Genomic DNA, 23923 nt, shown 5'->3' on the forward strand with positions numbered 1-23923 from the left:
AAAATCTAAATGTGTGCAAAAGTTATTAAATAAGAACAAAGTATCACAAATACAAATAACAGGCAGGACTCACCTTGTTGAAAGCAGAGTGTGTATTGTGATTGTGTATTACCCATAGACTGTTTACTTACTACACATCAGATTTAAGGCTGTTTGTATCAAATGAATAAAAAAAGGAGTACAGTATGGAGGGAAAGCTGGACTGAAGTTGAAGACAGAATACAAAACTTGTTATTTGGATGTTGCAATAACCTGCTCTGTAGAGAAGTTAAAAGATCCTTCAAACTGACCATTATATTATTTGTAAGAATCAATTAATCTACTTTGTTGAGATGTCTTTGGTTTCATGCAATATTACTACAGTTCAAAGAGATGAAACCAAAACATCATATGCCACACACATTTATTTTTTTAAAAAGTGAAATGAAAAAAAAAAAAGCTCTTGCCATCTGAATAATTCCATTTTCATAATATTTTACTGCTGTTATTTTTTTCCTCTTTCATATGACAGTCGTTTTATATCAATATATTTATTTCTAAGATGAAGACAAACGTCACCTAAGCCCAAAGGCTCACCGTCCAAAGTTCCATCCAAAGGTTGAGTTCTCTCAAATAGTCTTAGAGCAACGATCTGGCATCAAAAAGAGTTTCTGAGGATGATTTAAGCCCATATACAAAGACAACAGACGGTTATCTCCAAACCAGTTTGGATTGTTTGGCATTCTTCATCCAGAACTAAACAAACATGTCAAAAACAAAGACCATGTTTGTCCCCTTCATCTCTCTGAGGGAATGTCCATGGAAGGCACGTGACCTGGGGGCATATTTAACCTCCAAGGCGCTGTCCCTCTCCCCAGGCAAACCCTCCCGGGCGCTCCTCAGGCAGGGGGTTGTAGTTGGCATCTTCCTCTGGAGTGTCAAACAGCATCTTTCTGTAGGAGACACACAGATGAGAAGGATGAGTCATTTCTAAAAAACACACAAAGGAAGTGGCAGCTCTTAGAGGAACTGTTAGTTAATGGGATGATTACCAAGGCAAACACATTACATGTACAAACAGACAATACATCTCTGAATTTTTATTAGTGTTTTCTGCCCTGCTTGTGGGGCGACCTAAGAATGAATTTAATCAATAAGACAACTGCTGGCCAGATTCAGCATTCATTATTGGTCTCACAGAATGATTCCCAGTGATTTGGTGACCCTGTGACCTTTCATCTAGTACAAGTACAGAAATTTCAAACTGTGAGGTGTGCCTCCCCAGGAGGGCAGGGAGAGTTAGAGGCAGTGCAGAGGGTGAGATGTGATACAGTGTGAGGTGAAAGAGACAGGTGCATGTTGGGGATCTAAAAACAGTTATTACAGTTTGGCCTGCTTATCATCACGGTTCAGGTACTGTCAAACCGTCAAACTGGACAGTTATCTTTAAAATATTCATTTCTAATCCTGTTCTGAATTTAAAGACAGCCAGGCAGCTAATACGCACACTTTAATATTTGTTTATTTGTCACAAGTCATATCATCAGTGTAATATTGAACAATGTTATTGCACATCGCATATTTTCCTCATATCTGCATTACCGGTTTGAAAAAATGATAACGCACCAGCAAAACGACGGGAACGTTCCTCAGGTCTAATAGAATACTTAGGAGTTACTTTTAAAAAATATATACACTACCGTTCAAAAGTTTGGGGTCACATTGAAATGTCCTTATTTTTGAAGGAAAAGCACTGTACTTTTCAATGAAGATAACTTTAAACTAGTCTTAACTTTGAAGAAATACACTCTATACATTGCTAATGTGGTAAATGACTATTCTAGCTGCAAATGTCTGGTTTTTGGTGCAATATCTACATAGGTGTATAGAGGCCCATTTCCAGCAACTATCACTCCAGTGTTCTAATGGTACAATGTGTTTGCTCATTGGCTCAGAAGGCTAATTAATGATTAGAAAACCCTTGTGCAATCATGTTCACACATCTGAAAACAGTTTAGGTCGTTACAGAAGCTACAAAACTGACCTTCCTTTGAGCAGATTGAGTTTCTGGAGCATCACATTTGTGGGGTCAATTAAACGCTCAAAATGGCCAGAAAAACAGAACTTTCATCTGAAACTCGACAGTCTATTCTTGTTCTTAGAAATGAAGGCTATTCCATGCGAGACATTGCTAAGAAATTGAAGATTTCCTACAACGGTGTGTACTACTCCCTTCAGAGGACAGCACAAACAGGCTCTAACCAGAGTAGAAAAAGAAGTGGGAGGCCGCGTTGCACAACTGAGCAAGAAGATAAGTACATTAGAGTCTCTAGTTTGAGAAACAGACGCCTCACAGGTCCCCAACTGGCATCTTCATTAAATAGTACCCGCAAAACACCAGTGTCAACATCTACAGTGAAGAGGCGGCTGCGGGATTCTGGGCTTCAGGGCAGAGTGGCAAAGAAAAAGCCATATCTGAGACTGGCCAATAAAAGATTAAGATGGGCAAAAGAACACAGACATTGGACAGAGGAAGACTGGAAAAAAGTGTTGTGGACGGATGAATCCAAGTTTGAGGTGTTTGGATCACAAAGAAGAATGTTTGTGAGACGCAGAACAAATGAAAAGATGTAAATGCTGTAAATGCTCCGTACTTGTATAGCGCCTTTCTAGTCTTTTCGACCACTCAAAGCGCTTTTACACTACATCTGCATTCACCAGTCACACACATTCATACACTGAGCCTAAGTGCTCAAACGGAAACTAACATTCACACTCACTCATACACTGGCGGAATAGCCGCCAGGGGCAATTCGGGGTTCAGCCAGGATTGAACCGCCGACCTTCCGATTAACGGCCAACCCGCTCTACCTCCTGAGCCACAGCCGCCCCAAGATGCTGGAAGAATGCCTGACACCATCTGTTAAGCATGGTGGAGGTAATATGATGGTCTGGGGTTGCTTTGGTGCTGGTAAGGTGGGAGATTTGTACAGGGTAAAAGGGATTCTGAATAAGGAAGGCTATCACTCCATTTTGCAACGCCATGCCATACCCAGTGGACAGCGCTTGATTGGAGCCAATTTCATCCTACAACAGGACAATGACCCTAAACACACCTCCAAATTGTGCAAGAACTATTTAGAGCAGAAGCAGGCAGCTGGTATTCTATCGGTAATGGAGTGGCCAGCGCAGTCACCAGATCTGAACCCCATTGAGCTGTTGTGGGAGCAGCTTGACCGTATGGTACGCAAGAAGTGCCCATCCAACCAATCCAACTTGTGGGAGCTGCTTCTGGAAGCGTGGGGTGCAATTTCTCCAGATTACCTCAACAAATTAACAGCTAGAATGCCAAAGGTCTGCAATGCTGTAATTGCTGCAAATGGAGGATTCTTTGACGAAAGCAAAGTTTGATGTAAAAAAGATCTTATTTCAAATACAAATCATTATTTCTAACCTTGTCAATGTCTTGACTCCATTTTCTATTCATTTCACAACGTATGGTGGTGAATAAGTGTGACTTTTCAGGAAAACACAAAATTGTTTGGGTGACCCCAAACTTTTGAACGGTAGTGTATGTTTTGGGACTTTTACTGTGCTATGTGTGCTAAGTCTACCTTAAGCTCCTGTTTACAATCCCCTAACTGTAGTTCTAAAAAATTGTATCAGACTTTAAAAACCCCTGATCTAGTGCAGCTAACAAGCCAAAATCTCCACTCATACACAAGAAATCTCACTGACAGACCACCATTAATTTTCCTAAGCAGATTCAGGCTCCCCAGAGGACAGCGCTTTCCTCTAGGGCCACCTCAAGGATAAAATGTCTAATGTTCACAAAGATAATTACTGATAAATTGTAGTAGGGTGTATTGAATATTGATTCTTACAGCTTCAGTCTTGTTTCATTCACCAAAAATGTTAGGAAAAATAATAGACTCACATGATAGATGGGGTCTTCAGCCACCTTCCACCACCTGGCTGGTTGGGGAAAACATCCTCCAGAAAGTAGTACACATGACCAACTGCGATACCTTAAGTAAGGGAAAAACACCAGCGCTATTCATTTTGCACACCACAACCCCACAACTTCCACAGTACTAAATCATTACAGCAAATGACAGTGATAAGTACCTAAAAGATCCACGATGATGGAGTTGCCCAGAAGAAGTGAGAATCCCATCAGCACCCAGGGTAGGAAGGGTGCCTGGAAATTCAGCAGGCCAAAGAAATTCATGCGAACGTTTGGGTTTCGCCGACTCCACACATACACCAGCATGATAGTGAAGGCTTGGCCAAGGAACACCAGACTCACAAAAGTGCCAAATATCTGAAACCTTGTTAAAGAGCATGGCAAAGAAATGAACTGACATTTACCACATGGGACAAACTGTGAGGACTGAACTTTGGGCGGCTGTGGCTCAGGAGGTGCGGGTTGGCCGTTAATCGGAAGGTCGGCGGTTCAATCCCTGGCTCCCCCTGGTTGCGTGTCGAAGTGTCCTTGGGCAAGATACTGAACCCCGAATTGCCCCTGGCGGCTATTCCGCCAGTGTATGAATGTGTATGACTGGTGAATTTAGATGTAGTGTAAAAGCGCTTTGAGTGGTTGAAAAGACTAGAAAGGCACTATACAAGTACGGAGCATTTACATTTGAACCATGCTGGTGCCAAACCCAGTGCTGTTTAATAGCTTCTAACATACAGTATCTCACAAAAGTGAGCACACCCCTCACATTTTTGTAAATATTTGACTATATCTTTTCATGTGAAGAAATGACACTTTGCTACAATGTGACATTTTCACTTAGGAGTGAACTCACTTTAGTTGCCGGCGGTTTAGACATTAACGGCTGTGTGATGTGTTATTTTGAGGGGACAGCAAATTTACACTGTTATACAAGCTGTACACTCACTACTTTACATTGTAGCAAAGTGTCATTTCTTCATTAATGTTAACTGTGAGATTAACTGGGATGCTAATAAAATGTACATACCAGAAAACAAAAATAAAGTAATAAAAGTTCCTTTGAATATGCTATATAAAGGCGAACATTTGAACCTGGACATTGAACCTGGAGAGCTTACAGAAATGAGTGGTTATAGTCCAGTATAAGGTTAAAGCATAAGTTTCAGTTTAACACAGTACCTGCTGGTGAAAAGTGTCACTGGTCAGGTAATACTAATAATATAATTTAAAACACTGTGTATCAGCTTGCATACAAAGAGGGCCACTCCACAATTATAGAAATAACTCCTGGATGAAAGAAATTGATGAGACAAAGGTCGTTAGAGCTGCATTGTTGGGTTTTAGTGCAGCAGAGGATTTAACTGATCATAAAGTTGTTAATAAGTGAAATAGTTAAGGCTTTCAACCATAGCTGCCATTTATCTTACCAACAGGAAATATTCAGTATATTCTAATTTTACAAGTGATACATTTATAAGTGATGTAACATAAATATTGAACTATTCCACCACTGCAATGTATTCAGGCATAAGCTACAGTTTTACACACTACCTGCCTGTGAAAAGAGGCACTGGTGGTCAGATGAACATAAGTGGCATACCAACTTTATTTGACACATACCAGCTGCATACCAATAGTGAGCAGTGTACATGACAGTAAGAATCAAAGATTGGCATGTGCCCGTGGCTATGCCGTTGCCAACCAGCAACATACCATTAGTTAACGTGGCATACCACTAACAATAGGCACTATCGGTAACTGACTGTGACAAGTTGTTAAGATGTCACACACACCTGCAGCATGATCAGCAGTGGCATACCACTGAGAATCAGCCAGTTCCACTAGAACAAGAGGGGAATACCATCAGCCACTTTTTTGATCTCAGTATCACAAGTGATTTAGCAAGACATGCAGGTGCAATGTATCCTGCAGGCTGGTGGTTAGGAAAAATAGTTTCAGATAAAACCTAATATTTCCTGTACACAGTACAAATTCATTTTATTGTGTGGTGATGGAGCTTCCAAACCTTGGAATGCTCTGCCAGCACCCTTAAGGTCTGTTGATTCTATGGATTCTTTCAAAAGGCAGCTCACGACACACCTGTTTAGACAGATGCATCTAATGTAAATGTAGAATATAGAATCTAGCATTTAGGTTTGCATCTTATGTGTTTTATTACATAGTTATTTATTGCTGTTATTATTACCAGATATTGTGTATTTATCACGTATTTTACTATGTTTTGTGTATTTATTATGTAACTTTATTACATAATGCGTTTTTTTCTCACTTCTTCATGTGGTTTGGGTGGTCATTTTATCTTCTGTGTTTCTGGTCTTGTTTAGTAATGTTTTTGTAAAGCACTTTGTGACTCTTGTCTGTGAAATGCGCTATGCAAATAAAAAGTCCTTACTTACCTACTTGTTTATGGACCAATGCCATGTAGCTACCACCTTGGTGGGCCGTAATGAGGAAATTAAATTAAATTAGCATTAGATTAATGGCCCATAATAATAGCATCACATTTGTGGAATTATTTTTGGAAGTTAAAGGGCAACATTAGCTGTACCAGAGAGCTGTCAATGATAAGGTAATACGTAACACATGTGTTACTGGTCATTCAGTTATTCACTAAAGAGCTCAGTATCTGTAATTTAAAATGTTTTTTATGACACATTCACAGGAAGGATACAGTCATCAGAAGCCCACCAAAGAGGAACATGAAGACAAAGTCAGCTGTTCGTCCCCTGAAAGAGCCCTCCTCTAGCATACGACAGTATCTGTACCTGAAAGCAAATGGTTAAGGACACCTACACAGAAATTCTGCCAGAAACATTTTATATATTTCATCATCACCTAAATACTTAAGAACTGCCACGTCATACCTACTTGGTTCAATGGTTTGAATGATTGTACAGTATGAATCTCTATTTTTGTATATAGACACCATTTTAGTGTTATCTCTGAAACCAAATACAACATAGCCCTGTGAAACAGAAAGTATGCAAACTCACTTCACGTTTCGTTAAATGAAGTGAGATTTGGAACTGTCAAGGATACAGAAAAATCATATTGAACAGGAAATTGAAGCCAACTGGACCAAAAAATAAGAAGTTGGTTATTAGTCGCCATACCTAGAAAAGAAGAAAGAGAGAGAACATTCAGGTGTACATAACATCCAGAACATGAACACACAGAAAAGTAGGATTACAACTGAAATGAAGCGATAATATGAATTAAGGCTGTATGATTTAAAAAAATATCTTACTGTGATTATTTTGACTGATATTGCAGTATGATTTGTGATATTGAATGGGACAATATTTTGTACATCATTCTCATTTTCAGTGAAAAACATATTTAAATAGTTATGATGTGATTTTTGAGGGCATCAGTCCCAAACACAGATGTTTTCTTAAGTCTGTAGGCCAGGACATCTCTGCAGCACAATATTTATTTTAAAATGGTACCCTCTTTAACTTTTAATAAATATTGCGTCATTCTGTGATTTGAAAATTGCAGTAGTATTGACAAGTAAGGATACAATAGCATCTAACCCAAGCATAATTTGCAGCTACATTCACATGCTGTTTAATGTACCACAGCTAATAAGTTATCTAGCCTGCAATCTGATGTTAGCAACTATTCCCCAATGAATGTTTGGTTCTTTTGGGCAAACAAATCAGCTAGCTGAGGTTATTAAGGCTGTGGAGTGAATGAAATGTTATGTGTTCTTAAGCATGAAGATAAGCAGTGGGTAAGATTACTTACCTGGTAACTCCTTAGAATCAAATCCGGATTGAAGTATAGCTGAAATGGTGTGATGATCTCTAGTTGCTGTGATAAGACAAAACAAACAGTGTTAAAGATTATACAGATGTTCTGAAAACAACACAAAATGACAATCGCTTTGACAAACAAGGCTTTCCTGCCGTTCACTTAACGATGTCATTAGTAACAAGGGTTTTCTGAAAGTTACACATACAACCTTTAAATGCTAAAAGAAGTGACCCTCTCCATTCTATTGGTTGGAGTGATTTCCTTTAGCCCACTTGATGAAGTGTCCTTGGGCAAGATACCGAACACCAAATCCTGAGGGCTGAGACTTGTGCCTGAAGGCCATATGTGTGTAAGAGTGTGTGTGAGAATGATGAGAAGAGATTTTTTTTCTAAATGTGCTCCCACTTGATGTGTTACATTTGTGCATCAGATACCATGAACACATTATTCCCTGTTTTGACACATAAGTCTGAGCAGACTGTGAGAACAAGTGCAACAGTTTTCACTGACACCTCTCATATATTTTGTGCTATTAAGAGCACCCCAACAAATTTACCACTGATTAAACAAGCTGCCAAAAACTCCTTGAACTAATTTTTAGCTAAATCCACTGATAGTGAAATGAGTCATTTGGGTGGGTTGTGATGCTCAAAAGAAAGTATCCACCTTTTTACAGCCTTTTGTTTGGCCACTTGTAAAACTGGCTTCAAAACACGGAGCACTTCCTGGGGGCTTGGAGGAAATGTGATTTTTAGCACTTTAAGTTTTGTTTTACAGTAATGAAGTTTTGGCCATTTTTTGTTTGTGCTGTGATTCAAATAAAGACAAACATTTACCTGTAAATGTTCCTATTTACATTGAAGCACACCAGTGCAATCAATGCAAAAAGTTAGTCTGGAGCCACAACACTTATTTCATATATGCGTTTTTTACTTCATAATGTCTGCCTTTTTGCTCTTTGCATGGTTGTGTGTCTTTCTCTGAGGAACATCTTAAAGGGCACCTATTATCTTTCCTATGTCATACATACATAATGTTACAATGTCGGATGTTCATTCTAAACTAGGGGTGCAACAAATAATCAAGGTAGTCCACAAAAATCGATTATTAAATTCGTTACCAAGAAATTTCATAATCTATTCGTTCATGACGTCATCAGGCCTTAGCGACAACGTCAGCTTAAGGGACTGAAGTGATGTGAACAGTAAAACAACACAAGATCAGCAGTATTAACATCTTTACAACCTAAAATCTCCACAGTGCGTAAGCATTTGACGCTTCACTCAGCTAAAAAGGCTGTGAAGTGCCAAATTTACAAAGCTGACATTTGCTGGCATGGGAGCAGGTAAGGTGCTGGAGCACCTGAGGAGGAAGCCGGTAAAGTTGGCTCTATGGATGATGAAGACTCGTCTCGGTAAGCTAGTTAGCAAGCTAGCCTAACATTAAAGCCATGTTACTTTGTGTTATGGGCTCTTTCCTCAGTCAGTGAATAGTTAATGGCGTTGAGAGTAACAAATAATTGTTACACACAACGATCCTGTTCATTTTCCAGATGTGCCCTGACTTTACAATCATTAACGATGCATCGCTCATTGTGACGTTTACAGCTGGAGAACACGTTGCTGCAGAGGGCTCAAGATTAGAGGACAAGTCTTAGTTACTTTCCAAACAATTATCCTGAGTTTTGTGAGGTGTTGAGTTAGGGGAAACTTTATAAAGTTAGTTAAACACTGTCTACTACAAAACAGTTATTATTGGCCCCCTCTTATAAATTCGGCAAATATAACAATGAAATTATTCCTGTCTTTGTATAAATATAGTGTCAGTTTGTATTACCAGCGTGTAAACTGCTCTGATCAGTGCTGCACACAGTTATTTCTCACTGTAGACCCGTTTGGTCCGTGGACTGGATTTCAATGGAACTTTCTGTTGCTGTAGCAGAAACGTTCATTAATACAGGTTTTTTTAAAGCAGTATTCATTTTATTGTCTTCACTCCTAATTAGCACATGCCTATAACAACCTCAAGTTTAATTTAAAAGCTGATTAGGCATTGTGTAATTTTGCTCTTCATTATTTGTTATAGTCAATAATTCGTTTCGATAACCGATAGATTAATTGAGTATCAAAATTGTTGTTAGTTGCAGCCCTATTCTAAATGTGTTTCAAATAATGAGGTAAACATATGTAAAAGAGATACCCTGTCAGTAAATAACTCAGATTGCTCTGAATAAGTGTGAAAAGTGTAATAAGTGTGGTTTCTGGCTGTGCTCTCCATTAATCTGTAATACAATACAGTGGAAGAGCAAAAAATAAAGGTGGTTACTGTTGACATATTATGTACAGCAACAACAAACATCATCTCTTTTTCTGTGAATTACTTGGATTACAGACATGGTGCATAGAGATAAATATAGATTAGATGTCAGAGCCTAGATCTAGCATGGTTTCTTGTAATGACAATAAAGTGAAATAGCTTAATGACATGACATGCGGACTGCAGTACAGTCAAGCAATAACCTTTTCTTAACTTATCGGACTGTTCTCATATCACACTCATTTGTGACGAAAACACAACATTTGACACCACAAATATCACTTTACCAGGTGATATATTTTGCGTTAAAAGGTTAGGGATTTTTATTTTATATATTATACAGTATATATAAAACATAATTGTATAATAGTTAATAATAAGGGTTGGTTTTAACCTGTTGGTCACATTGCTTTTACACAGCACTAACATGCAAAACACACAATCACAACACATGACTTAACACCTGTGTTATCACAAAAAAATGCATATCTTTCAATATCATTATTTCTGTCGAGTTTAAAGGCAGATTTTTGCATCAGAGTAAAAGTTGAAGAAAGTTAATTGTGGTTTTAAACTATTCTTTATATTTAGAACAAACACTTGATGCCAAACACTTAACAAATATGAGGTAAAACATTCAAAACAATTATATAAAATCTTTTTTCAATAAATATGCACGAGTAAAATTAAAGGTTCAGTGTGTAATATTTCTGAGGATCTAGTGACAGAAATTTTGTTTTCAGTGGTATATAAAGACGTTACATAATGAACCATTATGTTTTTATTACCTTAAGAATGAGCCATTTCTATCTACATAACCGCGGTCCCTCTTATTATGGACGTTGCCTGTCATGTTTCTACAGTAGAACAAAACATACAAACAGCTCTACAGAGTGCGTTTTGTCACTACTTTGTTGTTGTTCTTCTTCTTGTAGAATTCTGGCAGTGTAGACGCTCATCACTACGTTGAATATGTACATTTGAAGAAGAAAAAGAAGAAGTAATAATATACAGCAGAGGTCGGGAAATACGTTTTGCATCTTTTATACCGCTATCCGCTATCAAAGGACCATAATCTGGCATTGCAGTAGACTACGCAGTTGGTTGCAATTCCAAACCTCACTGCTAGAATCAACTAAATCTTACAAACTGAACCTTTCAGTAAAATCTCTTTTCAGTCCCTAACAAAATAAAATGTTTTTTTAAATTTTATTGATCAGCCCTACCGAGCACCACCACAAAAACCACCATACACATAACTAATTAAGAATTCAGCACAGTTCTGTAAAATGTCATGTCACACACCTGCTGTCACTAATGTCCTAAGTTTAATGTATTCTTCCGATAAAATAAAAAGGACGGGAGGCATCAACCACGCAAGAGTGTTTGTACAACATTTTTAAATTCTGAATTTAAGGTTTAGCCAGATTCTGGTAAGAACAGCTGAACCTGGCAGCACTGACAGCAAACGGCACAAGCTGTGCGTTATCTGACGAGTCTTCCGTAAACTGCAACGCTACGGAAACACATCTTAGCAGCGTTTAACGTTACAATTGTGGTTCTCTGGTTAAAATTAAGCCAAGGCTCCGGCCACAGGTAGCTACGCGTTTAGCGTTTTTGGAGGCTTGAATAAAAGAGGAAACATCCAGGATAACCCGGTTGAGACACGTATCCTTCTCACCGGGGCTATAGCTAAACCATCGAGCTAGTAGCAAGGAACGACGTTACGTTAGCGGTGTTAAGCGTGCCGCGAGCTATGCCCTACAAAGAACAGTGAATATGTGAATTTTTCTTACCACTGCAGCTGTTGTGAGGACACAGGCGGTTGTATATGCCCTGGTAACAACAGGAATCTGTAAGTACTCCTGCTGTATTGTCTGGTAAGCCATTTTGGACAGACTGAAAGCTTCCGGCACTTTCTTGACACGTCATTCCACAAAGCGAAAGGTGTTGCGTTCATGCACGTGGGACAAATGTGCAAATTATCTTCAACTAGTACTTCAAATATAGCCTACTGTCTACTATACTGTACGTACTGTACTGTAGGGTGTAGCCCTTCAAAAAAGAAGAGGTTCGAAACCTGTCTTAGCCAAACAAAACGTCCTGTATTTGATTCAGAATATTTAACATGTGCCTAATTCAAAACAGTTATTTAAAAGCCTTTAAAACATTTGCATTTAAATCAGATTTTTGGTCAAATCGTGTGGATTTCAGGGTGATAATAAGACAATACAACCTTACTATTTAAAGGTTTGACATTAATGCAATTTTTACATGCTGCTATAAAGGTTTAATTGAAGTGATTAATTATAACAACAAAAATAAACTTTATTTCTACAGCACAATTCATGCATAAAACACAAAACAAAGTGCTTCATATCAAAGCCAAGAACAAATAAACCAACTATCATTGCCAATTGCCAGATTTTATGCTAGCTTTACTCAGTGTTTCCCCTAGGATGGAGTTGTAGCAGCGGAGGTGAAGTGAAACATTTGGTGTTAAGAGATTCTTTAAGGGCCTCGCAACAGATGAGAGGTGATTTGATGCCAATATATTCACAAATGACCAAGCTATTGAAATTCCAACATCAAAAATCACATATTGCTGGCATTGGGTCTCTGATATTGGTGTTAAGGGATTCCTTAATAGCTTTTTCCAGAAACAGGTGTGAAAGTTGTGAGAAGATGTGCAGGACAGATGAGAGGTGATTTGATGCCAATATATTCATGAATAATAAAGCTGTTGAAATTACAATGTCAAAAAGTTCATATTTCAGGCATTGGGTCTCTGATAATGGTGTTAAGGGATTCTTTAAAGGCATTTTTCAGAAACTTACAGGTGTGAAAGTTGTGAGAGGATATCCAGGACAGATGAGAGGTGATTTGATGGCAATATATTCACAAATGAGCAAGCTTTTGAAATTACAACATCAAAAAGTACAAATTTCAGGCAATGGGTCCCTGATATTGGTGTTAAGGGATTCTTTAAAGGCCTTTTTCAAAAACTTACAGGTGTAAAAGTTGTGAGAGGATATCCCGGACACATGAAAGGTGATTTGGTACCAATATATTCATAAATGAGCAAGCTTTTGAAATTATTCACTTGTAATGTGCATAATTAAGAATTTAATTTATTTATTTTCATGTTTATTTACAAACTTCCAGATGTTAAATGTTTGAGGGTGGTCACTAGTTATATTAGCAGTGGTTTGAGATTTTTATGTTGAAAAACAAAAAGGTTATCGAAGATTGAAATGGATGAGTTGCAATTTGCAGACAGTTGCTAACTCTCCCTACAGCGACAGGCGCATTTGCCAGACATTCAGTGCATTGCGCTCTGGACTGCATCTTGATCTCCAGTGATTTTGAGGTGATCACAACTGTGAAATTTCTACCTGAATTAGCTCTCCAATATATCCCCATACTGGGAGAAATAGAGATTTTGACACGGAGCAATTGAAGGTAACAGGCGTGAAAACCGACGAATGATGAATATTAAACTAACTTCACCCGGTAAAATTTCAGTGTTTTCCCATAGTTTTATGTGAGCTTTAGATGAATGTTTTGGTGGTGGTGGTGGTCGTAGTAGTCATGGTCGGGGGTTGGGGGTGCTTGGCGGTTTTCCAATAAAAAATAAGTAATTTCACATCATCTTGGGCCATTATTTTCACCATATCTCTGAATTATTAGTTGGAAAAGCTGGAGCAGATAATAAACAACAGCCAAAGATCAGTCTACTGGGGAGGAACTACAACCTTTAGATCTGGAGAAAGTAATTTGGTTCTTTTGCTCCACAGTGATTTTACAGTGATGGCACAGCATGTTTTAGGCATCAACCCCTAAAACCCTGTTAATATGACCTCAGGAATCATTATAGACATGATTGTTCATGTGGCCTTTTGTGTCTTCATTTTACAGCTTCTGACATTTATCTGTAGACATTAATATTAAAAGAAATAGGCAACATGAGAAACCTCCTCTCTTCTGAGGTGCATTTTATTTGCACATTAAAGTCCAAAAAGAAACATCTCCTCATCAGCTTATAAGGACTAGTTTGCATCACTACTTTGTTTTACTAACCTCAGCTCCTCCAGTCACCTCAGCTCCCTCCTTTCTTTTCCCAATAACCACTTTTCTGTCCAACTGTAAACTGAAAAATAATTTAGGATGAACCAGTCTGTACAGGACAGAGCTGTAGGCTGCACCAGTTTAGTCTAAGTTTGTACCTGATGTTCTCAACATTGGACAAGTAGCTACCAGTTACTCTCTATAAACTGAGCTAATGTTAAGTTACATAACAGCTGAAGACGTTACTTAACCTCCTGTAGAAGCTTCCTTGCTCAGCAGCACAGTCTGAAGGGGAGATGTTAGCTAACTTAGCGCAAACCGGCTTCACTTTCTTGCTCTTGAGAGGCTGACACACTGTAACTTGGACCTTCTGGTGAGGAACTCAGGTTGAGCCCTCATCTCCCCGGCTTAGTGCCTGTACTGTGGTCATCTCCTAGTCTCCTGTCATGCTCGGCCAAAATACAAGACTCATCAATAAGAGTGGGGTATTGGTGAGTCAAACATCTCAGTATGAATGCAGCTTCAAGCTCTGTTTCAACCAGCTTAATCTTCCTCTCCTCACTCATGTTGACTCCGATGCTGATGTGTCCCTGGTTGTTTTTAGTAACAATAGAGAGGAGATTCAATCCCACCTAATTACTTCCCCTGATTCTTTGGCACACCTGGTTAAATGATCCAAGCTTCTTCCTCTCAGCTGGTTTTCTGTTTTGTGGAAAAGAAAGCCGCTCCATGTGACTCTATTCACTACCAAGGCTTAAACAAATTCACCATCAAAAACAAGTATCCCCTTATATTAATTAACTCTGCCTTCAAACCTCTTCATGGCATCACCATTTTTCCAAATTAGACCTGAATGAGTGATAGATGGCCTTCAACATGCTAGTGGGCCATTTTGAGTACTTAGTTATGCCTTTTGACCAATGTCCCCGCTGTGTTTCAGGCTCTGATTATTAATGTACTCAGAGACTTTCTCAACCTTAAAATTTTTGTTTACCTTGTCGACACTCTTGTCATCTTAATACCTGCTTAACTATGATGTTGGCAATAGGGAGCTCTTTGCTGGCCCTGGCGGAGTGGAGATATTCGCTTCATAGATTGGACTGACTCCCATCAAGACCTCTGGGCCTTGTTTTTTGGTCTCCTAAAGTTCATGCCAACCTATTGTCCTGGGTCTAGGAATGTCATGCCAGATGCTCTCTCACACCTGAGCATTTCCTTGCCTGCGACACAGTGCTCTGGTTGCGCTGTTGCATAGTCAAGCCAGACTGTGTGATTTATTATTGGTATTTCCCACCAATGTAAATCTATGCTGGTCCATTCAAGGGATTATTCAACCCCCTTAAAATGCAAATAAAAATTAAATAAAATGATCAAATATGAATAATATACATCACTACCATGAGGACGGACGAGATGGTCCCAGAGCCAGCACAGCGTTACACCCAGCTCTCCTGCTGCTATAGCTAACATCACAACGACAGCATGTCTTGGTAAACTAGAAACTAAGCTGAACACGTCTGTGAGTGAGTCATTTAACATTACTGACACACACATCATGGATGGAACGGCTGGAATTGTGTTGTGTGGCGGGGTGCGAGCCAGGGCTGGGGTACAAACACTGGATTTTTTTCAGCGCACACACAGAATGGACAGCAAATCCAGGAGATATTCGCTGAAATTGACTAAAGACGTGTTTTGGATTAGAATCACTTAGTCCACACCTTTAACATTTGAAAATTTTGTAGAATTTTAATTGCCACTCTCTATTGCTATTACCTAAAGTGGAATTCTAAATTTTCTAAATAGACTGACTCTACTTATCTTTTACCTAGGTTGAGTTTTTAACGGCAGATTAATTGGATAACACTTTGGTAAAAATTATTTATCTTAAGATACCATTTCTAAATTTGACTGATTTGATAACTTTTAATTACCTTCACTGTGTTGAAAGGTTTGGAGGTCCATGACAAATCCTCTGACAAAAGAGAGAAAATGGCTGTTGTTCAGCCTGTTCCCAAGACCACAACCTCTTTCCTTCATCCCAATGTGATGACTTTACATTCCTCAACGTTAAACATATTCTCCAAGAGTAATATATATTCATTAAAGAAATATCAATTAATTGTGTAAGTGCATTTGTAATTTGAATAATCCACCCTTTTTTCAGTGTACTGTACTTGATCGACCATCTGGTGACCTGGTGCAGCCAGAACAGTCTGGAGCTCAACGCTCTGAAGACAGTGGAGATGGTTGTGGACTTTAGAAAGAGCACAGCCCCACCCTCCCCCATCATCCTGTGTGACTCCCCAGTCACCACTGTGGACTCCTTCCGCTTCCTGGGCACCATCATCTCCCAGGACCTCAAGTGGGAGCTGAACATCACCTCCCTCACCAAGAAGGCCCAGCAGAGGATGTACTTCCTGCGGCAGCTGAAGAAGTTCAGCCCACCAAAGACAATGATGGTGCACTTCTACACCGCCATCATTGAGTCCATCCTCACCTCCTCCATCACCATCTGGTACGCTGTTGCCACTGCCAGGGACAAGGGCAGGCTGCAGCGTATCATTCGCTCTGCAGAGAAGGTGATTGGCTGCAATCTTCCTTGGACCTGTACGCCTCCAGGACTCTGAGGTGAGCAGGAAAGATTGCAGCTGACTCCCCGGACACAAACTGTTTCAGACTCTCCCCTCTGGCAGGAGGTTGCGGTCCATCAGGACGAAAACCTGTCACCACAAGAACAGTTTCTTCCCGTCTGCAACTAGCCTCATTAACAAGGCCCGGGGCCCCCACTGACACTCCCCCATTTCAAATAATACAATCGTCTCTGCACATGTAAATATCACTTCATTTCATATCATGCACGAACCTGGCACATTGCACATATATGTTGTTAATTGTTAATCGTTGTTGTTTTATTGTTATTTTTATTTTTATTCTTTTATATTGTCAATTTCTATATTTATGTACACAACATCCTCCATCCATTGCAATACATCTGCACAACACAAACCAGAGTAATGCACGTGTAAATATCTGCCACATTGTTCTTTCTCTGCAAATAGTTGTATTATTTTTCTCTATTCTTCTATTATTCTTATATAACTTGCATTTGTTTATTCCATATTTATATATTTCTACATCTATTTATGTCAGCTGTATGTTTGTCTACGTGTAGCACCTTATCACTTATCAACTCCTCGTATGTGTTAAACACTACTTGGCAATAAAGCTCCTTCTGATTCTGATTCTGATTGAGATATACTTTAGTTGAGTACTTCTTACTGTAGTTCACTACATTTGAATGAATGAATGAATGAATGAATGAACTTGTTTATTGATTGTAAATATAAAAGTGGCGCCTCCAGCAAGAGATGCCCCAACTATAAAAACCATCAGAAGGATAAAAACACAATAAAGCCAGATGTGTTATTTCCACTGTGGTCCTTTTTAGGAAGGCAAAGCGGTGGAAGCAACATGAAAAGGCGACTAGTTAGTTATTAGCAGCTTCCAAGTATAAATATCGCTCTTAAATATACATCTAAGAGCAATATTTATTTGTTTATCATAGTTATAAGGTACTTTGAATATTAAGATTTTATACAAAACAATATATATATGTATAACATAAAAATGACATTCTGCTGCATAATGAGTTTGCTTTTGATACTTGTAATATGTTAGCTGTAAATATTTCTGTACTCTTGGAGACATTTTGCATGCAGGACTTTTGCATCCCCCATCTGCATTAGTGGAGCGTGTGTCAAGCTTCAAGTTCCTTGGCATCCACATCTTTGATGATCTCACCTGGTCCCTAAACTTGTCCACTCAAGTCAAAAAAGCACAGCAGTACCTTTACTTCCTACACAGGCAGGATCCTGGTGGACTAGTGAGAGCTTACTCACAAACTGCATCTCAGTGTGGTATGGCAACCGCTCTGCATCAGACAGTAAAGCACTCCAGCCGGTGGTGTAAACTGCCCAAGGGTTTACCGGCACCCAGTCTCCCACCATGGAGAACACTTATCACAAGCGCTGCCTAAGCAGGACAAGAAACATCATCAAGTATGCCTCCCACCCTAACCCTGGACTCCCCCCCCTCATCCGGCAGGCATTATAGGAGCCTACTCTCTCACACCAGCAGGCTCTGGAAGAGCTTCTTCCCCGAGGCTTTGAGCTTGCTCAACTCCACACCTTCAATCTAATAGTACCTTTTGACCTATACTGCAGTACTCACGGTACTTTAATGTACATGTTATTTGCACTATTCATAGTTTTGCACACACTACAATGTTTAATAACTGTAGATATACTGTAGATATAACCAAATATATGACCTACTGTGTATAAATTATCCTCTGCATAGGCTACTTTGTTAATGCATATATGCTGTGCCTGTACATCCAACCTCGCATTTGCACTCTCCATTCTCTAACTCTGTCCCCTTCTCCTCTGTATGCTTTTAATATTGGACTTCTGGTAGATTTCATTAGCTCTCTTCCTGTACTCTGCATAATGACAATGAAGTTGAATCTATCCAAGGGCGTCACTTTGTGTTGAAAAGTGGTGGGGACATAAGGGCTCAGATTAGGGGTGTGATGATACACTTGGGGTCACGAGACATGACGATGCACGAGTACAAGACAAGAAGATTTTAACTGCATTTTTAAGAAACATACCATTAAACGCTTACTTTGATGCATTCTGGAGACATTTTCTACTCCAATTTACAGTGGAAATGTCTTTATTTATATAAAGGGAAACACAAAATTCAGCTAGCAGGGGATAATTCATAAATATAAAAATATATCAGAATACTGTATAATGCAGTAATCAGATGCTTGTTTTTTATACTCAAGTTACTTTCTTTGGACAATGTATTTCTGCTATATTTAATGTACAAATAAACCTTTCTCAAAGCATTTTCATTTCTTGGTGCTAGCTGTTTTTCAGAACATTTTGAACAAATGCTTTCAAAAAGTGGTAAGGACAAAATCAACCTTTTAAAACTGTGGTGGGGACATGCCCCCAGCGTCCCCAGTGTAAATGACACCTATGAATCTATTTACGAGCAGCTCGTGAACGCATCAGATGCACCTGCGTCGGACGGACGCTGGCTCGGAGCCGCTCTCTGAATGGCCTGCTGTTGTTAGAGGCGGGAGCTCTGTGTGGAGCCGGGTGGATGATTAGGCAATACACCTGGCTGTCAAGATAAATTCGCCTACCTGTCACTTCCTGCTGTCGGTATTTTTTTTTTTACTTTCCCTTCTTTTTTCGACTAGAGATAATTTGGCACGTCACTGTCATGATTGTATGATTTCGTCTAATGTATCCCGCACGCTTTGTGGACCCTGCAGATCAAACGTTACGACCTTGGCTTCATGTTCGGCTCAAAGGAGGAGTAACCCCGCAGGACACTGCTGGGAAAACACCGCTTTGGTTTAATTAACCACCGCGGCTGGACACGTTTTAATGTGAGCTCATATTGTCGTCTATATTGATACAGCAGCAGCGAGGGACTCTGCCTGGCGGAAAGGTAGGAAGCACAGAGGCGTTAGCATGCTGGGACTGTTTGCGGGGGATGAGGCTGTGTGCAGCGCTGGAACACAGCAGCAGCAGCAGGCCCGGCTGGGGGATTCAGATGGGCTATAAACGCCGTGTCATACGTAGCTGCTGTCGTGACAGGACACTGTATGCGACAGATTGACCGTGATTCATGGACATGGCTGCTGTGTTTACGTTTGTTGTTCAGGTGCTCAGATGTGTGTCTGTCTGCGACACCTGACGTGAATCTGACCTGTCAGTACATGTGTGTATGGGCCCGGCTCGGAGGCATCTGAATGGTTGTCCAAGGAATTATTTACAAATGCTCTATGAACTGCTGTATTATTACGGTAATGGACTATCTACAAATTTGACCTGGCTAGGCCTGATAGCCTACTGCTGCAAACAATAGCTATTTTCATTATGAAAAAACTGTAGGCTACATTATTATTTTTTGATCAACCAGTTAATCATTTAGAAAATATCATAAAGTAGAGAAGAATGTCCATCCCAATATTCCAGATGCCAAGGAAATGTCTTGTAAAATTGCTTGTTTTGCAGTCCAAACCCCAAAGAATTTCAGTTTACAGTGATATAAAACTGAAAAGAAGCAAATTCTCACACTAAAAAGCTGGAACCAGAGAATGTTTGGCCTTTTTGCTTGCTAAACATTTTAACTGCATTTAAAAACGTAGGCTATAAATAAACAGGCACACTGTGGTATAAACTTTCCCACTAGAAGCAGGAACCAGAGATCACTATGGATACTGATGGGTGCATTACTGGCTGGGCTGTAAATGCACAACATCCCCCCGCCAAAACACATGATATTTCATAACATAATGGCCATGTTTTATAAAATAGATGGTAGGATTTTTTTCTAGAAAATGGCTGCATGTTGGAGCACAAGTCAAAAAACGAAATATTTTTTTTTTGTTTTGTTTGTACTGTGATTTTATCTAAACACGACATGAAAAGTTAGTATGAGGAAAATTAAGGGAAGATTTATGTGTATAACCAAAATAATATATGAAGGCAGATCGAACTTACATTTCTGTGGTGTTTCCTCCATTATCTGTCACAGGACTTCCATTTAGGGATAGTAGAGGGAGTCAGTGGTACACTCATTCAGATGTTTTCATCTTTTATCTGGATTACAGTACAAACGGTGATCGATTTGATATCTAATTCTCCTATTAGTTTTTTGTTGGACCTGTTAGGGTGGGACAAATTACACCATTAATGCAACTTTGTGTGTGTGCTGTCCATGACAGTGATCACCACCTTTCTTCTTGCTGTTGTTCTCCAACTCTGTAGTTGGTGTTATGGACAAAAAAACAGAAGCACGGGGAGGCTGCTCTTGAAGTTGACTGAAGCAGGAAAAGCCACATCTTTTTGTAAACAAAATCTGCCAATGACTGCGTGTCACCATTGTACAGCATGTATGTTGTTGTTTTCTTCTGTCTGCCTCCTCGCTCTTCTTTTTTCTAAGTATTTGTTGCCTGTTAGGTTGCCGGTGTGCTTTTGAAGGGGTTGGAAAAAGAAGTGATTGGGTCGGGGTGCCACAGGCCTCATGCAGTCAGCCTGGCCACAGTTGTTTGGAATTTTAAGAGGCACACACTGGGCCTGAGAGACAGCTGCAATTATGTAACTGCTCTCAAGGCTCCACCTCAGCACCTGAGAGAGAAAAGAGATATTTGTGCTCACTGCACATCAGGGGGCATCAACCTCCTCCTATAAAGCCAGAGTGCATGCTTTGCTAGTTTCCCTTTGAAACCAGAGTTATATCCATGTAACTACTACTTCTACTTTGTACGTGCTCTAATGGGCGTCCCTCTAATGGGCTTCGCTATTGGTTAAAACCTGAGGCGAAGGCCGAAGGGATGGGAGACACTCCCAGCTTGGCCACACCTAACCTGGCCCAAACCCTGCCAGACATAAAATAGCGACTCCAGTCCCACAGCCAAGCGCCTCCTGCCTGAGGGTCTCGGCTTCAACAAAGCCACCAGAGCTGGCTGCTATAGGGACATCTGCACCAGACCAGGTCCCCACAGACCGTGCACCAAGCATTGAATGGGCCAAAGAAACAGCAGACATGTCTCTGAGATATATGACTGCACAAAAGTTGAAGTGGGGGTCAGCAGATGGCCAGACAGATGTCCTCCTGTGGGCAGTCCCTGAAAAGCACTGTAGAATGCTGGATGACCAGAGCTGTGTGGGCTTCAACCTCCTGCCTGTATGGAATGACAATTATTCAATCATCACTGTATGACAGGATTCTCCGGCCTTTCTCTCTGAGCAGCACAGTATTCTTAGCTTTGTGCCCCCATTGCAAAGCGCAGGTACTTTCTGAGGCACGGCAGAATGGGGACGTAGATGTATGCATTGGTCAGGTCTAACGGTCAAACAACTGGAGTGCATCCAGCACGGGGAATGGATGCACTCCATCAGTTGTTTGACCGTCAGAATGCAGAAAGACTCCCACACAATAATGCCGTTAAGAACGCGCAGTTCAGCATGGGTCCCATTCCCCCCCGATTTCTAAGGTACCAGAAAGGGGAGAAAAAGACTCGCCCACGTGGCGGACCACTGATATGACTTCTGGATGCATGCCACATGGAGCATAGACATACAGTGATTTGGATATTGCACTTGGCCATATTGTGATTTTGATGATATTTCGATTAATTGTGCAGGTAATAGGTTCTATTATTTTGGTAATAAATGCTTTAAAGAATTCTATGGGATACAGTATACTGTATATTTTATTTGGAAGAAAACATTGAACTATTTCTATTAAGTTATTTCTTATCTCACCCTTTTGATTCTACTTAATTCCCCACCTTATTTTAGTGTAACAACTTCTCTCTCTGTTTACTCTGTTTCTCTACAGTGGTGACCATTAATATACCTGAGTGGACACATGGCTTATTTTGACCTTACATGTATTACAGATTGCGAGAGATGTTTCTTCTTCGTGTGTGTGTGTGTGTGTGTGTGTGTCTAGAGATACATCTGAAGTAACCACATCTTAGTATCATTTACCTCTACAGTACGTTTTCAACCCCAATCCAACTATGCAGTGATGGAGAAAGAAAATTTTAATAAAAACTAGGGATGCACAGAAATTAAAATTCTTGGCCGAAACCGAATATAATGGAAAAACTTGCCGAATACCGAACAAGGTTTTTCACATTTATTTTGCCAATTAATTTTTTTTTACCATTGCGTAAATTAAATAATCAAAATGTGCTTTTTACTCAGTGTTTCCATCAGGATTTGGAGAGACTACGGTTGGGGGGTCTGAGGCCCGAGAGGGTCCGTTTACTTTTAATGGACACATGTAATATGTTTTATACTTTCTGTGAATATAATCCAATTAATCTTATTTCCATCCTGTATAGACACCTTATTTTGAAAACCGTACGTTGTCACATGTGTATCCTCGTGCTAAATTCATCAAGTCCGACCCAGTTTGATAAATAACGTTGTATGTGGTGCTCATACGGCGTAACATGAAGACTTCACAGCCTCTCTTCATGTAGGACTCTCAAACTGCAACACTCGTCTTTGTAAGGAGAGAAACTGACAGAAAGTCGCTGACCTGCCTGTCTGCTTGCTCTGGGCCGTTTCAGTGGATTTACCATAAAGGCTGGAATATGTGTGCACTCCAAATTTAGGTGTGGTTAGCTTAATCACCTTTTCATGAACGATTGACAGAAACACTCAAAGCGGGTCAGACTGTTTGGTGCCTTTTCAAAGAAGTCAGCCACAGATGGAGTGGATGTGCTGGGAGACAATTCAGCAGAACAGTGTCTGCAAACATTGATTTTTGGATAATTCTCTGACACTTTAAAATGCTTCCACAGTGCCGAAATGTCAATGTAATTAGTTGTTTGGTAAAATTTCTTTGGTGTTTTGACTTGACTTGATTTTATGTTATTTTTTCTATTTTTGGCTGATTAATTTCAGTGGCTGAACATTTGGCGCATCTCTAATAAAAACCTGGTGTGCTTAAAGGGGACCTGGATGTAATCCTAATTACTTCTTTGCATGAAAAAGTTTTACTTTTGTGTTGGTGCACCATATATAGATTTATTTCATGTAGATAGTTTTTGTGTCGTGTCATGAGTGGCGATTTCCCCAACGTTTTTATTTTCTTTTAACTTTTAATAGGCATGTGTAACATGTTTTATACTTCATCCAATTAATCTTTATATCACACTGTATATACGTTGTATTAACACCTTATTTTGAAAACCACATGTTGTCACGTGGG

General features: G+C 39.7%; 2 protein-coding genes across 4 annotated transcripts in view; one reads left to right on the forward strand and one right to left on the reverse strand.

Annotated features, from left to right (window-relative positions):
* Window positions 1-74: 74 nt before the first annotated feature.
* Window positions 75-11986, reverse strand: derl2 (derlin 2). The gene is made up of 7 exons (XM_038733925.1): window positions 11833-11986; window positions 7712-7777; window positions 7001-7074; window positions 6633-6726; window positions 4108-4303; window positions 3917-4007; window positions 75-932 (listed from the first exon to the last, which is right to left on the reverse strand). The coding sequence occupies exons 1-7, from the start codon at window positions 11923-11925 to the stop codon at window positions 827-829; spliced, it is 720 nt and encodes a 239-aa protein (XP_038589853.1). The 5' UTR covers window positions 11926-11986; the 3' UTR covers window positions 75-826.
* Window positions 11987-19322: 7336 nt separating this feature from the next.
* The window catches only part of LOC119914272 (ras-specific guanine nucleotide-releasing factor RalGPS1-like), a 110507-nt gene continuing 105906 nt past the window's right edge, over window positions 19323-23923 (forward strand). The window contains exon 1 of one of the 3 annotated variants that reach the window (XM_038733470.1): window positions 19323-19636. The gene's annotated coding sequence lies outside the window, so the exon portion shown is untranslated. The remainder of the gene's footprint in view (window positions 19637-23923) is intronic. The other 2 variants (XM_038733469.1, XM_038733468.1) reach the window with 2 other exon arrangements.

Source organism: Micropterus salmoides, unplaced genomic scaffold (genome assembly GCF_014851395.1).
Source record: "Micropterus salmoides isolate LMB-PRFRI ecotype aquatic unplaced genomic scaffold, ASM1485139v1 Ms_hic_scaffold_20, whole genome shotgun sequence".
Lineage (NCBI taxonomy): Eukaryota > Metazoa > Chordata > Actinopteri > Centrarchiformes > Centrarchidae > Micropterus > Micropterus salmoides.

Bases quoted from the DNA above. Each gene is read 5' to 3' on its own strand.
- derl2 (XM_038733925.1), bottom strand. From the start codon at position 11,925: ATGGCTTACCAGACAATACAGCAGGAGTACTTACAGATTCCTGTTGTT. The intron at 7,075-7,711 runs GTAAGTAATCTT...CTTCTTTTCTAG, and splicing joins TGATTCTAAGGAGTTACCAG to GTATGGCGACTAATAACCAA. The intron at 6,727-7,000 runs GTATCCTTGACA...ATTTGCTTTCAG, and splicing joins CTGTTCAATATGATTTTTCT to GTACAGATACTGTCGTATGC.